The 18,717-nt window shown below is 38.5% G+C and overlaps 1 protein-coding gene across 2 annotated transcripts in view; it reads left to right on the top strand.

Moving 5' to 3' along the window:
- The window catches only part of SNRNP200 (small nuclear ribonucleoprotein U5 subunit 200), a 1,344,735-nt gene extending 1,327,179 nt beyond the window's left edge, over positions 1-17,556 (top strand). For both annotated transcript variants that reach the window (XM_044084204.1, XM_044084205.1), the window contains 2 exons: positions 4,228-4,320; positions 16,985-17,556. In XM_044084204.1, the coding sequence (XP_043940139.1) occupies positions 4,228-4,320; positions 16,985-17,134 (243 nt within the window). In that variant the 3' untranslated portion in view covers positions 17,135-17,556. The remainder of the gene's footprint in view (positions 1-4,227; positions 4,321-16,984) is intronic.
- The last annotated feature ends 1,161 nt before the right edge of the window (positions 17,557-18,717 follow it).

Raw genomic sequence — 18,717 nt, 5'->3', positions numbered from 1 at the left:
GTGAGGGCTCATTCAGCCAGGGCAGTTTCTACTTCCATTGCCTTTGCAGATAGTCAGTCTTTAGATGACATTTGTGTGGCAGCAACGTGGTCTTTTCCCCACACATTTGTTTCCCACTGTAAGTTGGATTTAATTTCCAGAGGAAGGGCTTCATTTGGCTCCACAGTTCTTCGGCATGTCTTTCCTTGAGACCTCCCAGGATTTAGGTAGCTAGGGATTCTGACCCCAACGTGAGGAATGCTGACTAAATAACATCAGATTTATAGTTATGTACTTCCATAACTTGGCATCTGTGTTATCTGTAGTCACCATTCATCACGATCCCACCCTCCAGCCTGGAAGATTGGTTGGATTTGGAGGTTCTATTTGGTTTCTGTGTTTTATCTGTCTTCCTTCCTTCCTTGTGCAAACTTGATCTGAGGGAGTGTAGGGCAGCAGAGCATTATGGGATGGGAGGAGCTTGAGCAAAGCTGTCTTCTGAGTATGCCGGCTCAGATCTGATATCAGATCCAAGATCCTAAATTGATGAATAGTGACTACAGATAACACAGATGCCTAGCTATGGTAAGTACATAACTATAATTTGTATATTAGAATCATGTTCAGAGATTAACTCCTGGGTAGATGGGCAAGCAGAAACCCAGTGGGATATAATATGCTGTTATTTATTTAGGCCACTGATGCAGTGTTCAGGAAGGAGGCATGTTAGGAAGGTCAGTGGCAAATTGCCTTTGAAATATTGAATGGCAGTGTTTAGGACAATTCGACCCATTGTTGATGGTCCTTCCTCAAAGACGTATGTAGCAAAATTTATTGATGAACAACTAAAACATTACTTGGTTCCTGTTAAACATCTCTGTCGCATTCTTGGGATTTTTTGGTGAAATGTAATGACTTACAACAATTCAGAGGGATTTTTTCTGGCAGTTGATGTAAAAGACTTATTTACCTGCATCCCCCACAATATTGGGATAGAATGAGTTACTGAATATTTCCCTATATACATACATAACAGGATAAGATAAATATAATTTCACATTTGCTTGAAATGGTTTTATGCAACAACTTTTTGCTTTATGATGGCCAGTATTTTAAACAAAGTGTCAGGTGTAGCCATGGGCTCACCTGTGGGCCATTATATGCAAATGTGGTTATGTTAGTATGGGAATTGTGTTATTTATTTACTAGTGACTTTTTCAAGTATGTTAGGATGTATGTCTGTTTTTTAGATGATTTATTGCTTGGGATGGTCCTGTTGATTTAATACCAGACTTTGTGCGATCTTTAAATACTACAACTGAGTTTTTGAAGTTTACTTACCAGTTAGGTGTGAACAGAAGCTGGTTTAAAAGCCTTTTTAGGAAAAAAAAATATTCAAGTAAATACTTGCATTTTGCAAGTAACCACCCATACTATGTCAAAAAAGCTGTTATAAAGGGACAGATGGTACGGGCCACCAGAACGGTAACTGATATGTTTGACTTCTTTGATGAAGTGCACTTTTATAGGCAACATGTTTGTGAATAGGGGTTACCCGGTGCAGATGGCTAACCATATAAAATTTGAGATCATTAAGAAGAGACTATCAGGCCAGTACATTCCTTTATTGCAAAACCATCATGCCAGGTCATTTGGTGAAGCTTATGGCAAAGTTGTTTCTTCTTCAAATGGTATCCAAAATGAAACTATAGGAATAATGGCATCCGGCGATAGGGTGACACCTTTTCCACAACAAGAAAGTGGTGTGCAACAAGCAAAAAATGCATTTATTTCTACATTCAATGCCCATAGTAAAAATATAATGGATATTCATAAAAACTGGGCATTTATTAGAACAGATAAACAGCTAGTAGAAAAAAATTGTTAATTTTCCTGATTTTGTATTTAGGCGGGATAGCAGCCTTAAAGACTGGTGTGACAGTTTATCCCTTTTACATATGCAATCTGTGCAGAAAATGACAAAGTGCGGAATGTGTTCACAGTGCAGGTTTATTTTGGATTACAACCAGGTGCACTTGAGTTCTGGTCGCTTTTCTTGCCAAACAGCAGGAGTGGTTTATGCTGCAAAATGCAGCTCTTGTCCTGCATATTATGTGGGAAAGACTAAGCAAAAATTTGAACAGGTGTATGAGCACATTTATGATATGCATACACATAAAGAGACCAGTGCTTTAGTTAAATTCCCAAGCCATAGTTTTAAATTTATTATACTGGAACAGTTGCAAAAAAAACCCGGGGGAGGACCATGGTGTGTTCTTTTAGAACATAGAGAGTTGTGGTGGATTTTACACTTGAATGCATCTGCTTATCCAGGGTTAAATGATGTGTCTATTTCTTGTGAGTTAAAATTAAAAACTTTTGATAGTTATATATAAATATTTATATAAATGTTTTTTTTAAAAATGTATTGTTAAAAGTATTTCATTTTAACATGTTTTATAATGCTATGTCTTTAAGACTCAAGTGGTTGGGTTGAGCTATAAAAGAGTTTGTCACATGATTTTTGAATGTCTGAAGAAGGCTGGTATTTTCTAGCTGAAAGCGCTTAATGGAATAAAGTTTTGAAAGGTGTGTTTTAAAATAGTGTGTTTCTTGCGAATTCTGCCTTCTGGATTATTACTATTTTCTCAGTTTTTGGTTTTTGTTTGTTGCTGTTTAGGACAATTCTCGCATTACTGAAGCTAGCACTAAGTACTTTGTTGTGGGGTCACTGCTGGCATCACTCTTTCTTGGTATATAAGTAGGTGCACTATGTTGTGTGTGCATCCTTGTAAAGTTACTGGATTTAGAGACGAAGAACATAGCCTTCATCAGTCAGTGCTATGTGGGAAGAGCAGCCAGAGTCATTCTGTTATGGTGTATTGCATGGAATACATGAAAGAGAACAGAGGCTCATTGCATTTACTGAGTACAGCAACATGGTTAGCTGAGTGGGTGATGGATGTTAGCTTTCATTTGTATCTGCTACACATAACATATAGAGGCATCTGGGGTTTGTTGTAGATAATTTGATATGTTCATAACAGGTGGCATGTGAGAGCAATACAGTAGAATGGGGAAGTGAATCTGGAGAGGGCTGCTGCAAAAGATCTTTGGAAATGACAGGATTTCTGATGTAGGAAGATGAAATTGGTTAATGCTTGCCCGTTCTGAAGGGAAGGAGGTAGTCCACCCCTCTGCAGTGCTGATAACTATTTGAGAGAGAAGTGCACAGCATGTAGTTGTGTGGACCGAGGGCATGTGCTTGACTATTTCAAGCCCACCTAGCAGCCTTCATGGATTATGGGCAAGAACATGTACACCCACAGTGGAGAGCATCACAGTCATTCAGATCAGCTGTTGGGGGGTGGGCTTAGGCTAGAAAATAGAAAATAACCTCCTGGCTACCTCTGTGATAGCTATGCTAAAAGTACTTCTTACCTTGGTGATGGTGAACAAATTGGCAGCATTTGCAGTGGCTAGATGGTCAGCAGGCATGGGGGATTGAGTAAAGAATTTAAACGGTGCATATGTAGAAGTATTGAAATGACTGAACTCATTCATACACAGCTGATAAAAATATAGAGCTTGCTTTTATCATTCTTTTTTATTGTGGACTCTTCAGCTGGGATGTAGGGCCAGTTTGGAGTTGGCTGTCCTGTAAAGCCTTTTCTTTCTAAGGTCTTAATCATTAGCATCTAGATTTACCACTGAGTTACTTTTAATAAATCAGACCTTGTCCGTTGTATTGGCTTGCAGTGACACATTTGCACAGAAATGTAACTCAGCTGTGATTTTTATCAACTAATCTTTTTCAGCAACCTCAGCAGTTCAGAATTGTCACTGTCTCCTTAATGATGATGGACTTTGTGATTTTTTTTTTCCTTTTGCAATAGATGAAATTGCTGCTCAGTCCTTAAGCATGATCTGCAGGAGAATTTACATATCTGTAAGAGGTGATTATATAGGGGTTTGGCTGTTACATCAGAAGGAAAACAATAGTAATGAACAGCCCTGTTAACACATATTAAGAAGGTCTCTGCACTACTGGTGTCTGGCAGGTTTACTATTGTCATAGTCTTGTACCTTGAGATCATAGCTATTCTTAGTTGAAATTGTAAACAACTGTACCTAACCAAGTGAGGCTGATGCATAGATTCTGCTGTTTTGCATTGCAAACTGATGACATGCAGGATTGGTAGTTTTATCCCCTTACCACAGATATATGTAACACTTTTTCTTTTACAGAAACGAGAAGAAGGTTGGTGGGTTGTGATAGGAGACCCTAAATCTAATAGTTTGATATCTATCAAGAGGCTGACACTCCAACAGAAGGCCAAGGTAGGTACATAAGTGTTGAGTTTTGAGACTACTACAGTCTTGTATGCTTTTTAGTGCTTATACCAGTATGCACTATTAATGTTTAATGGTCATCAACTTCCAAGATAGATACAGTCTAAGCAGCAGGTTGATTAGAGCTCTTCCACTGTAAAAACTGAGAAATTCTTTTAAAAAGCCAGTAAATTTTATTAGGGCACACTGTAGTTACTGGCTAGTTATTACAGTACTTGGATGCCATCAAGGAATATATTTGGAGAAAACTAAAAAAATTGACTAAAAGAGAAAAAGAAAGTTCAGGCTGGGAAGAACATTGAAGGTGCTCAGCAAAAAGCAGTTAATCGCAGCTTTAGTACATGAGATGGCTTCTGGTAATTTAGAGTTTAAAAAAACTCAAATGCAGTCAGAAGCAAGTAAAATAAGTGACAATGGAGAAATATATGAACTCAAATGACAAAAGCCTGTTAAAAATAGAAGGTTTTAAGTATCCATTCTGATGAGCTGATAACATTTTGGAAATAAGAGGTAGACTGAAGTGAAGAGAAGATGGGCTGAACACGAGGCTTCTCAAGAACTGCTTTAAAATAGAATTAAAGGACCAGAACACAAAGAGAAGTCCTGACAATTTCTGCTGTACAAGTTAAACTGGAAGGAGTGGATTAAGTTCAGTGATAATGGAAGGGTTACATCATGTGTTTTCCAAATCTGGCTGTGGGAAGACAGCCAAGATTTATATTAGTAAAGATGCAGTCATATCGGGAGGAAAAGCTACTCCTGACAAAACTGTGGCAGAAGGGAAAAGTATTAAAACTTAACACAGGAATCTTTATGGAAAGCGATTATTCACTGTACATGAGGCAGAAGAGAAACAAGTTTATCCCAGCATTCAAGGGGATTTTGAGAGGCAGGTGAGTTAAAGTTGCTATATCCAGCCCAAACTGTCTTCAGAATACATTTTGTTGGAAGATCAAAGACATTTTTGAGGAAGAATAGGCAATGGAGGAAATAAAGTTTAGCCAGCAAAGATAAGTACTGGGACATCCAGGTTGGCTGCATATAGACCAAAATGACCAATATGAACTCTTCCAAAATGAAATGGAAACTGAAAACGCCAGTTCAGATTGGGTAAAATTCAATCATTGGCTAGTAATGCCTGAGTGCCAGCAAAGAAAAAGTTTGGAAAATGTGAGAGAAAACCAGAAAAGGAGAAGAGAAAACTCTTGTTGGAAAGAATCCTGCAGTTGTTCAGCAAGAAACAGTTCATGTTCCAGCTTTGGTAAAGGAGATAGCGTCCAGTAATGTAGAGGAAAAATCAAATGTAATCAGATGTTTTTCAAAATAAATGCAACATTGAAAGCGTATATAAACTCAAATAGAAGCTTTAACTAGCTATTCAGATGAATGGATAAAACTGCTAAAAATCAAAGGCTGAAAAGAAGAAAAAGCTGTACATTCAAAGATAGTATAAGAGGGGAGCATGCAGCAAAAATTTGAGATCTTTTGCTATACCAGAGGAACTGGGAGGAATAGACTGTATTAATTTTATAAACATATAAATAAGCAGCAGGACTGGTGTTCCACAGCAGGATTTGTCAATTAAAAGGTGCACATTTGGGTATGCTCTATCCCTGGCCATGAGAAAGCAGCCAAGACATATATTAGTAAAGATGCAGTCATACCAGCTGAAAGAGTTGCTGCTTACAAAATTATAATAGAAAAGCATTAAAATTGAAGACAGCAAGGAGATTTCCAAGATGGCTTCTCACTGATCATCAGCTTAATTTCAGTTCTGCCAGTGTAGAAAACAAAACTGAGAAGCAACAGCCAGTGATATTGTTAGCTTGAATAAACTTCAGTTACTGGCTGGTAAGTAGACTGCCTAGATCCCAGCAAAGAAGACATTTAGAGAACCTGAAAGAAAATCAACCAGAAAAAGTAAAAAGAAAACACTGTCTGAGAAGAATCCTGTAGCTGTTCAGCAAAAGCAATTCAAGCTTCAGTTTTGGTGCAGGATACGGCTTCTAGCAATTTAGAGGAAAAAATAAGTCAAATGTGCTCAGAGGTGATTAAAGTAAATGAAACAAACAAAAGTAGAATTCCAACAGAGAAGCAACGTTCCTGTAGCAATAAAAAGTTTCAGCAACACAATCATACGCAGGAACGTATCAGCTTGCTAAAACACAGAGTCACCTCCAAAAAATCGTCAAATACCATCAAAGCCAAGTAAAATATCCAGCAGGCAAAATCTTCGTAAAACAGGCGACCTTTATTAAATCCAGTTAGCGCTTTCACCCAACAGGGCTTCCTCAGACTGTATAAACTACTCTAAAAGCACAGCCCTTATATAGTGTATATAATTAATCAATCAAACAATTAGAAGAATTCATCACAAGGTGTTGCGCTCATTGTCATAATACTTATTGCTACCTTGAATACAACTGACAAATAATAAAATGCAATGTTTAAGCATGAAAAACTTCTTATATATATAAAAAATATTTTATATATATACAGTTATAAAAATTAGGAACTGAAAAATTTAAAAAAATTTTTTAAAAAATAACATATCAATTCATTAATTCTTATAAAAGAGTTCTTATATATGAATACATAGCAATATAGTTCATAGTACATCAACTCAAATAACAAAAGGTTGGAAAAAATAGAAGAGGCCTTAACTAGCTATTCAGATTAACTGATAAAAGTGCAAAAAATCAAAGGTTAAAATAAAGAAAAGGATGTCTGAGTATGAGACTTTTCAAGCAAGAGTTGTTTCAAAAAATGGTAAAGTTAGACAACAGAACACTAAGGCAAAATTTGATATTTTCTGCTATACCAGAGAAACTAGAAAGTGCAGACTGTATGAATTTTACAAAAGCAGAAATAGGCAACTGGACTGTTATTCCACAGCAAGATTTGCTAATTGAAAGGGCACATCGGGTGTATGTTCCAAACCTGGCCATGCGAAAGCAGCCAAGAACCTGTATTAGTTGCATCATACCATCAGAAAGACTTGATCTTGACAAAACTATGGAAGAAGGTAAAAGTGTAAAAAAAATTGGAGACACCAGAGTTTTTGTGGAAGGTATTTATTCAGTGTACACAAGGCAGAAGAGGAGCAAATTCATCCCAAAAGTCAGCGAATGTCAAGAGGTAGGTGTGAGATTCAAGCTGCTCTATCCAGCTCTCTTCAGAATATTCTTTCTTTCTTGGAATCTGAAAGAAGTTTTAGATGCAGAGCAAGCTAAGGAAGAAGTAGTTTATTCAAAAAAGTAAGCCAGCAAACGGAGAGGACTCAGCTTATCATTCTTCTGACAGTAAAGCCCATAGAGAGACTTTGCCAGTGATACATTTTTCAATGTCCCAATGGTAAATGCTTGAGAAAGAGAAAAAAGCACATGCATTAACTAGAAGAATCAGCAGTTTCTTGGACTTGAACCAGAGTCTCTTGTTGGGAGATGGAGTTGAACAGGAAGTTGATCAGTAACACTTAGTAAGTAAATGACTGACTACAAAGCATCAGTCACAGTTAAATATGGCTTAGCAAGAAAAAGTGATTGAGAAAGAGTGAACTTTCATTGACTTTGTTAAACTTGTGGTTGGACTTGTAAATTATATACCCCACTATGTCATTAATGTTTAGAAGGACACTAAGAGAAAAAACATAACTCTGAGTAAAACAGTTTGTGTTGTTAGTATTTGTATGAAACACTTCATGATGCCAAGTATATGCTATATATATTAAAGCAGTTTTGTGTAGGGAGGAGTATTTTAAATTAAATGTGGGGAGAAAGTCTTTTCAGTGACTGTGTCAAAGATATTGAAGTTGGCAAGTACTGTTTTAGTTATGAGAAATTCAAGTTTTACATTATAACGAGTAGAAAGGCTTGACAAAAGCAAGTTTACTGTGAATATGCTTTGATATTGGGATGCTGGACTTGGGTGGAGTGTAAACGTGCTCTTATATGTATAATTAAGATTTTCACTTATTTTTACTAAGGTAAGTGGACTGTTTTTTTTAAAGCAAGTATGCTTGAAAAATAAGACAGAATGATAAAAGCCATGAAAAATGCTAAGTTGCTTGCATCTGCAATGATATTTGTTTTTTTTCTGTAAACAAATCTTCAGTGGGAGTCAAGTCTGCAGCTGAAAGCAATTTAACATTGTGTTCTGACTGAAATCAGCAAATATCCATTACCGATTATTACGAAGACACAAACTGTGTCTGCAGGTGTAAGCAATTTATTTTTAGAGTTCTGAGCAATTTTGGCTGAGGGAAATGCAACATTTATAGGTACAGTGGCAAGTGGTTCAGTGAAAAATTAAGTCTGAAGTTGTGGGAAAAGAATGAAATAGCCTCCCTTGCAGCCTTGGTATTGTAAAGCATTTAATAGAACAGTGCACAATTTAGTTTTTCTAAAAGATAGCCAGTACAGTTTTTCTTAAGGCTAAAAGTTAATGTTTTCTGAAAGCATATAAGCTGATTTCACATCCTGGAGGGGAATAAAGATAATAAAAGAACAGATGGCAACCAGAGTAAGAGGGAACATAGGCTGTAGCATGGACTTCAGCATGGGTGAACTTAATTTTAGGTGAGATGATGCCTGTGGGTGCAGCTGTAGATTTGGGGTGATTCTTCCTAACTGGAGGGTTAAACTTAATTTTTTGAAGATTTACATAGTTGTGTGTTTGTTCTAAGTTAATAGGGACGAGGTGTTCTGAAAATGTATTTATTTTTTTGTTTGAGGGTTCTTATTAAAACAAAGTCTTGAAAATGTGACATAGGTTCAAATGGAGATGAGAAGAAACAACTGTGTAAAAGATCAACCTGCCAAACAGTGTGTGCTTGTAATACAAAAGTTGTAAATACACACAAAAAACTGTCATGTATAATAGGCGTGAAGAATAGCTTTTTGTCATAACGGCTACACTATCCATACTGTCTTGGAACTTAAATGGCCTTACAGTTAGACAAAAAAAGAAAGAGTATTGAATTAGGAAATGCAGAGTGCAAATAGCAGTGTTGCAGGAGACACATTTGGAAATAAATGACCATGTGAATTTGACAGAGAAAGCATTTCAGAGTAGATATTCAGCATTATATCGGGGACTAAGGAAAAGAGGAGTTATACTAATTGCTGCAAGGGCTCCAATAGTGATATGAGGGGAAAAAGACAATAATGGTAGATGAATAATGGTAGATGTGTAGTTGGAAGGGGCTATTAGCAATGGAGGAGAATTATGCTGGCATGTTTGTATATTCCACCAAAAACTGCTGTTAGGGAGCTTAGGAAAATTTTGGTAGAGATATTCAGCAGGGGATATTACTTATAGGTGAGTATTGGAATTTGATTTACAATAGTGAGAATGTTTCATAGATTTCTGAAGAAAGTTATTAAAATATTTGGTACGGAAAATGTGAATTCAGTAGTAAGAACTCTGACAGAATGTGCATATTATTGCCAAAGGTAGAATAACTGCAGTATTCTAGATAGACATTATATTTCACAGTAATATTTGCATTTAATTGAAAGCTTCGATACACATCCAGTAACTATTTCTGATCATGCATTAATAGATAAAAATGTATAGTAATGAAGTAAAAATGAGACACTGACACTTTTCTCACCTACCTGTTAAAAAGAGAGAAATTTTAAGAAATGGGTAAGTAGACATTATTCGAGAGTTATTAAGGAAGATAGAAATATGTTCAGAAGTTTTACCTATTGAGTGAGCTAAAATGAAAATGGAGTTTAAAAATAGGATAGAAATAAAATCAAGATACTGGAAAGAAGTAATGGGATCCATTTAGAGGGACTAATAAAACATTGTTATTGCAGAATACTGGGAATCTCACAGGTAAAGAAGAGGAGCTACTGCGGAGTGCTAAATGGGAAATTAAGAGTATTTAGATAATATGCATGAGTTTGGAAAAGTTGCTGTTAAACTTTGGGAGACTATGATATGAAAAATAACCAGAGATCATGTAGAGATGATTGAGGTATTTCTAAATTTGTATGACAATTTATATAAATCAGAGGAATATGGATACAAAGAAAAGTCTAACTATGCATTGCCATTGACCAGGCCTGGGTATAGACTTTTAGCTCCCCCTTTTTAGTGTAGAGAATAACATTGGATTAGGGAAATATGCAAGACAGCACTGAAGTCTGTTAGAAAGTACTCAACATTGCAATTTTGAGTGGATGCAGTGCTGAAAAAGCTTTCCACTGACATCCTAATCCATATGGGTAAAGTAATTATAAATGGGTGATTGTTGTACGCATAGCATAACAGAACCACAAAGTGCTGCTATAAATTGCTGCTAAGCCTTGCATGTGAAATTGTTCTCAACTTGTCACGCTAGAGAAATGTGTCCATATGTCTATGATTAATGCAGCTCTTGATCTATGTGCAGTCTTTACCATTCATCCTTACTGGACAATGTTTCATCCTGAAATTTTTAAACTGAAACTTGTAATCTGATCTTGGATTATTTGACAAGTAAGGTGAAGTCTGCATTATTTGCCAGGAAATTTGCTCTTACCTTACTGTTTCATCTGAATGACTACCTGTGCTAGAAGTATATCATTCACATAGAGTGAACTGCAGAATTTGCAGCACAGCTTGATGTTCTTCGTGTTTCACTGTTGCAGTCATTACATTTGGATAATCTGCTGGCAGGTTGCCCTCTTTCAGCCTGAATTCCAAAGTCTTGGGTCCTGCGTCGGTTGCTCTGTCCTCTTCCATGATGTCAGGTCGTCAGGGGTATAAAACAAGCAGCCAACGCCATTTTCTTTAGTCTTTCTTGCCGCGCGGTGCCTGAAGCAGAAGCAGTTCACAAGTGCTGGTCGGCCGACTCCTGAAACGTTTGAGTTTCAGAAATGAAGTCTTCATTAAAGCTCAGTACCCCGTTGGGGAAACTTTTTTCTTGCTCCATACCAATGTCAAAAAAAGTTAAAAATTATATTACTTGTGGGAATCAAATACCTCATAAGGATTTCCATTTATAATGTATTCCTTGCCTAGGCCCTGATCACAACGTGCCTGGCTGTCAGTTTTGTGCTAGATTTAACCAACGCACCATTACGTGTCAGTATATTTTTGCCTCAAAATATTTTGGAAACAGATTTAACTATCCTGAAATGTCTGATAGCAATCCGACTACCAGAGTACACAAAAAAAACACAAAGAAAAGGACAGAGACAGACCGTCGAGGTCCAAAACCGATGACGAAGCTTCTAAGCCAGTCGCCGGTTCGCCGGTACTCAGTGAGGCTCTTTCGCAGCCCCTGATGCCTGTTACTTTAGAGTCGCAGGCCCCTAGCGAGACCCATGCGGAGTCAAGCACACCGCAAGATACTCAAAGTATTGTACCCACAGATGTCTCTCCCTCAGGTGGGTTCGGAGCCGCTGAGCAGGCACCGGCTTCTGAGGGTGTATTCAGGCCTCAACATCTTTATATAAAACTGACAAAAGCAGCAATACCAAAGACAAAAGCAACTCCTAAAGCTAAAAAACTGACGCATGAGCCACGTGCACAGGCCTCTATGCCTAAAAAACAGATGATCAAAATGGCTGAAGACTTATTTACCTTGATCAGAGGTTCCCATCCCCCTCCTGATAAGAGGCCTAGGCAAGACACAGATTATGAATCTTCAGATCAGGTTTCTATTTCTTCTGATTCCTCTTCTGATCAGGAATTATCTATTCCTATCCTATCTGCATCACCTCCTGAGGATTATTCATTTGGAGAAACCTTGCATACTTTAAGGGAGCATTTTCACTGGGAGAGTCAAGATTTTTCAGAATCAAAAAAGAGGCTCAGGGATTTCCTTCTTCTCCCTCAGCACAGACCTTTAGCCATACCCCCTGTTTTGGACGTTGTGGATGATGTGTTTTTGGAGTCAAGCTTGACTCCTGACTCCTTACCTCCGGCTCCCAGTAAGCCAGACAGATATTACAGGGTCCCAGACTCACAAAAATATTTATTTAGAGACCCTGCTGCTGACCCTGAAACTATTTCACAGGTTCCAAAGGGAGTTAAGGTCTCAACAGCAAAAAATCCTACACCCTCTGACAGAGATTCAAGGGCACTGGATAGATGGGGAAAGAAGGTTTATACATCTGCAACCTTGGCAATTAGGGCCCTAAACTGCCAGTTTCATATGCTCAAGTATCAACAACATGTTATGGGATTGCTGAAACAGAAAATTATGTTGATTTCTGAATATGCAGAAAATAAAGAATTGCAGGATTTATTATGCAGCTGAACAAGTTGGAAAGCATACTTTGCAATGTGGTTTTGATTCCTTAGAGGCCTCCTGCAGGGCCGCAGTTACTGGATCTGTGATTAGGAGGCATGCCTGGCTAAAAGAGCAAAATTTGCCTGATCATGTTAAAGCTAAATTACTGGATGCACCTTTACAGCATGATACTCTGGTATTAAGGCAGAAAAGGTTTTAAAGAAAATGGAAGACAAAGATAAGTCTATGCAAACTGTAAAAGATTTCTTACAAGTGCAACCACCAAGATTCAGTAGACACTAGCCTACAAAAAATTGGTCCTTTCCTGTGTCCGACAGAGCTCAAAGGGGCAAATCCAGACTCCCTAACGGTTCTAGATACCAGGCACAAGATTCTTACAGGTCAAAGCAATGGGGTGCTTCTACCTCCAAATCTGGAGGAGATAAAGCGCAACCCTACAGAAAACAGTCCCAATGACTTCCCTATACCATCTCCAAGCACTTACCTTTTGGCAGCACCCTTAGGGGGAAAGTTAGCACTTTTTGCTCAAAATTGGCAGTTAATAACCCAGGACAAGTGGGTGCTAAACGTAGTATCACAGGGATACAGATTCCATTTCCATACTCTGCCAATTGCAAACGGTTGGCCAGATTTGCCAAAAAATCAATGGGCAGAGGCACAGAAACAGGTTACGTCCCTCATGGATATGGGGGCTATTCAGCCAGTACCAGAACAGGAGAAAGGACAAGGTTTTTACTTGACTGTTCTTGGTACCCAGAAAGGACAAGGCCTGGAGGCCAATACTGGATTTATCAATTTTGAACACCTTCCTGGACATTCCAAAATTCAAAATGCTAACTTTGCAGCAGCTTCTGCCCATGCTGGGCAAGAATGATTGACAGGTGACATTAGACCTAAAAGAGGCATACCTGCATATCCCAATAAGGGAGTCGTGCAGAAGATACCTCAGTTTCAAGGCTAGCTTAATGCATTACCAATTCTCTGCACTGCCCTTTGGCTTATCTACTGCGCCCAGGGTCTTTACAAAGTGCCGGGCACCAGTAATTGCTTTTTTGCAGACAAAGAAGTATACAGATATGTCCTTACTTGGACGATTGTCTCATTCAAGTAGAGAACAAGGACATTCTTCTTCAGCGCCTGGCGTTTGTGAAAAGTCTTCTAACATGCCTAGGGTACACAATAAACTAAAATAAATCATAACTGGTACCCTCTCAAAAGATGACATTCCTGGGTGCAAGCTTGAATACAACTGCGCAGATGGCTTTCCTCACGCCAGACAAACAAAGGCAATTAACTACTTACTTCAAACTGATGGCAACAAAAACCTAGTTATCTGCAAGACAAATTCTGCAGGCTTTGGGGCTCATGGCATCCTGCATTCTACTGATTCCATATGCAAGACTTGCATATGAGGAAACTTCAGTGGTACCTAAAATGTTTATGGAGTCAACATTGTCACAGTCTGGAAACCATGATCCCTCTCATTCCCCGCCTACAACAGGAGTTTCTATGGTGGGCAAAGGCATGTCACCAAAACATGGGATGGCCATTCACTCTACCCCCTGCCAGCCATACCTTAACAACAGACTCATCAGATTATGCATGGGGGACCCACCTGTTGGAAAGATGCATTCAGGGCATATGGACCCCAAAACAAATGCATCTGCATATCCACCAAAAAGAGATGTTAGCTGTTCAAAATGCCCTGACAGACTTCAAGGACTTACTTCATCCAGGACAACTACTCAAAGACGGACAACACCACGGTTATGTGGTATGTAAACAAGCAGGGGGGGCACGCATTCATACCCCCTTTGCAGACTAGCCATGGCACTGTGGGACACAGCTTTGACTTACCAAGTACATCTACAAGCTCAATTCCTGCCAGGAAAACAAAATACTCTGGCAGACGACTTAAGCAGAAACCTTATGGACCCTCACGAGTGGAAACTAGATCCACAAGTCTTAAGCATGATAACAAAGCAATGGGGGAGCCTGGACATAGATTTATTTGCCTCTCCCCAAAATTATCAATTGAAAAGATTCTGCACAAGGACTCCTCACATATAAGCATGGAAAGTGGATGCCCTATCCTTCAATTGGAAAAACCTATCAGTCTACGCCTTTCCACCCCTGCATCTTCTTCCCAAGGTCCTACTAAGTCAGACAAGAGAAACCAAAGATGATACTAATTGCCCCGGACTGGCCATGCCAATACTGGTACCCAATCCTAAGGAACTTGTCTCAATACCCAGCTTGGACCTTACCTCAAACACCTCAATTACTGTCCCAGCAAAGCAATCAGATCCTGCACAATCAGCTCCAAACACTGAACCTGGCAGCATGGTTGATCATGTAGTTATACCAACAACACCTCTCAGTAAAGCTGTGATGAATGTCATTTTGGAAGCCAGAAGGCCTAGTACTAGAAAATCTTATGCTGATAAATGGAAGAGATTCTGTGCTTGGAATCAAGCACAAGGAACTGATACAGCAGAACCAAATATTCCTCAGATATTACAATACTCAACGGAGATGCTTGACAAAGGCATATCTTTCTCATCAATAAAAACCATGCCTCTGCCATTTCGGCTCATTACAATACAGAGCCATCTCATCCTTTAATAAAGCAGTATCTTAGAGGAGCCAAAAAATTAAGGCCTTCCAGAAGATCACAATACCTGCATGGGACCTCAATTATGTGTTGGAAAAGCTCACCCTGCCTCCATTTGAACCAGCTGCTACTGCAGATCTAAAGTTGTTCTTATGGAAAACAGCTCTGCTCCTAGTAATTACTTCAGAAAGAAGAGTCTCAGAGCTACAGGCCCTCATGGCTGTGGAGCCTTTTATCATATTTTACCCAGACGGGGTGTCTCTGAGGACCAATCCTTCATTTATGCCTAAGGTGGTTTCTAGTGTGGCTTTTAACCAAACTATTCACCTACCAACCTTTTATCCAAACCCGCAGAACAAGGGGGAGAGGATTCTGCATTCATTGGACGTACACAGACAGCTAAGATTCTACTTGAGCAGGACTAAAGCTCTAAGAAAAACTGAGCAGTTACTAGTGACATATGCTGCAGGATCAGAAGGAAAGGCTATTTCAAAGCAGACTATTTCAAAGTGGATAAGCCACTGCATTAGTTTCTGCTACTTGCACCATGGCAAACCTGTGCCCAAGGGCATTAGGTCGCATTCAACCAGAGCTGCAGCTACATCAGCAGCCTTTCTCAGAGGAGTACCAACCAAAGACATTCTAGAGGCTGCTACTTGGAGTTCTATTCATACTTGTACAAAGCATTATCATTTGCCTCTCTACTCTTAAGTCCAGGGCAGGCTTTGCCACTGCAGTTCTGCAGGTCCTTATAGCCGCCCCTAATGCTGTTTAGCTCCAGCCTCCCATCCATAAGCTTTGGGATTCTACCCAAATGTAATGACTGCAACAGTGGAACACGAAGAACATAGTACAGTTGTGTACACTTACCATAAATTTAGATGTTGGAGTGTATTCACTGTTGCAGTCCAGGTTACCCGCCCACCATCCCCCTTTTCTTCTGGAGTTTCTCTTCCCTTCACTATCTTCTACAACCTATGTGGTGTATTTGCTTGTAGATGAAGGTAAAGTTTGTATTGTTGCATGTATATATAGTTTATATATATATATATATATATATATATATATATATATATATATATATATATATATATAATTTGCTACCTTTTTTGGGGGCACCTGACATTTAGGGCAAGAAAAACTAAAGAAAATGGTGTCTGCTGCTTGTTTTATACCCCTGACGACCTGACGTAATGGAAGAGGAGACCGCAACCGACGCAGGACCAAAGACTTTGGAATTCAGGCCGACTGAGGGCAACCTGCCAGCAGATTACCCAAATGTAATGGCTGCAACAGTGAATATACTCTAACATCTACATTTATGGTAAGTGTACACAACTGTACTTTTCGTACCTTGCGTACAGTGTTAATCTGAAGTCTTCTCTTCAACTACTATATTGGGGAACTACTGTATTGGGATACTTGAATGCTAACACTGTACACATCATGTAGAAACCATGTATCCTGTATTAACTTCACTAAATGTTCTAACACCCAAACTTGCTTTAAGTCATAAAAGCATATTATTTTCTAAATAGATATTTGCAAGAGCACCAGCTGTATGCATATTAATGTGTAAACATTTAAGCTTGTGTACTAGGGAGCATGCCTCCATAGCATTGCATGCTAACATTCTGTCCAAATTACTTTTCAGTTGATTAAAACTGTGTATTGTACTCACAAGGTTTTGCTGTAGATGAGACATGGGCTCAGTTAGACTTTAACTTGTCACCAAACTAAAACAGTAGTTTGTCCTAATTTTTTCCCTTTTTTCCTTTGTTTTGTAGGTGAAGTTAGATTTCGTAGCACCAGTTCCTGGCACACACAACTACACACTTTATTTTATGAGTGATGCTTACATGGGTTGTGATCAGGAATACAAGTTCGCCGTGGATGTAAAGGAAGCAGACAGTGAAGGGGAAAGTGATTCAGACTAAATCATTCATCCTTTTAACGTTTCATCTGTGGTTGAGTGCAGGAGCTGGAACTCCTTATTTTTAAAGACTGACAGCTGCACTTCTCCATTTAAAGTGGGAGCCCATCTGTGTGGCAGATATTTTACATTTGCTCTGTTGAAAGCAAGACTTTTGCTGTGCTGTTCATGTGGACCGATGGCAGCAGTATTTCAGACAGGACTACAATTTTTGCTGTTACTGATGTTTCTGTGTTTAGATTAAACAGTTGAACTGTTTATTTTTTATAATTTAAGCACAGCTCCTTACACTGTATTAGAATTTAGCAATGACTAAACACAGGTCCGCTGTATATACTTTGTGATACTGTTGCATTTCCCTGCTGATGAGTAGATGCCTTTGATATACAGTTAAATATATAAAGTAAAAGGAAATATTCCTCTGTATCTGCTAGTCTCTCCCAGGATCTTCTAGGTACTACCTGAAATGAACATCCTAGTAGCCACTACATACTGTGGGAATTAAGAAGTGATGACTGGGTGGTGCATTATAAAGTTTAAGGCATTGCCTGCAGACACAAATTGTCATTCTTTGTACAAATGGTGAAGCCTTTAAGAGTGCTATGTCAACACAGGATAAAAAAGGACAGTCTCTGTAACAAGCATATGAAGAGAGATTGAAACCAAGGATCTTAATGTATGCCTGAGGTGGATCATTTATGGGAGCAGCCTTCAAGCATCATACTGGAATCTTGAAGGGTATTGTTTCAAAAAAATGTATATGAGAGCATAGTGTTAGTCTAGCTCAGGAAAACCATTTGTCCTTCTGGGTGTGATCTGCTTGGAAAATCTTTTCAAATATAGCATGTTAGCAACATGAGATTTAAGAAAATACATTTTTTTAAAACAAACATTTTATTGAATTATCAGGCAATCATACATTAATATAATTGAAAACAAACCATATTGACATATTTTCAGTTGCAGACATTATACATCACATATAATCTGTACAAGATATTGTATAGCTCATCCAATTCCTGCCTTTCCTTAAACCTCTTTCTTCCTCCAAAACATTATTCTGAATGTATTGTTTCTACAATTCCCAATTTTCTATGTAATTTCACCTACCCTTTTCTAAGGACACCACTTTCAGTTGTTTTATCTCTTGTCACTCTATTCACTACTTCTAGTACAGTTGGTTTAGATTTTTATTTGCATTTTATAGTAATTAGTTTTTTGGCAGCCACCAGAATTAAACTCAGCTAGGCCTTACGATGTGTAGGCAATTCATATTTTTCATCACAGCTAAAAAAAAAAATAATTTCCTTAGTTACACTAATGTGCTCACCTAGTATTTCTGACAGAGTAGTCTACAGGGCATTTTTCAAGTCTGCTAACTCATTACACTCCCAAAGGATATGTTCCCAGTTGCCTCTTTCTTCCCCATCACACCTTCAACACGTGCAGTCTACCTGAGGGAAAATTCTTGGGAGTCTTCTTGTGTTTTAAAAATAACTATGCAAACAACTCCAAGCAAAAATCCCAAAAATTTTAGACTTTGTTGCAAATTTGAGGGTCATACATATATCCTCCCATTGTTTCTTT

Source organism: Protopterus annectens, chromosome 9.part0 (genome assembly GCF_019279795.1).
Source record: "Protopterus annectens isolate FY-2018-M chromosome 9.part0, PAN1.0, whole genome shotgun sequence".
NCBI lineage: Eukaryota > Metazoa > Chordata > Ceratodontiformes > Protopteridae > Protopterus > Protopterus annectens.
The sequence above is the reverse complement of the archived record's forward strand: the minus strand, read 5'-3'. Positions and strand labels throughout refer to the sequence as shown.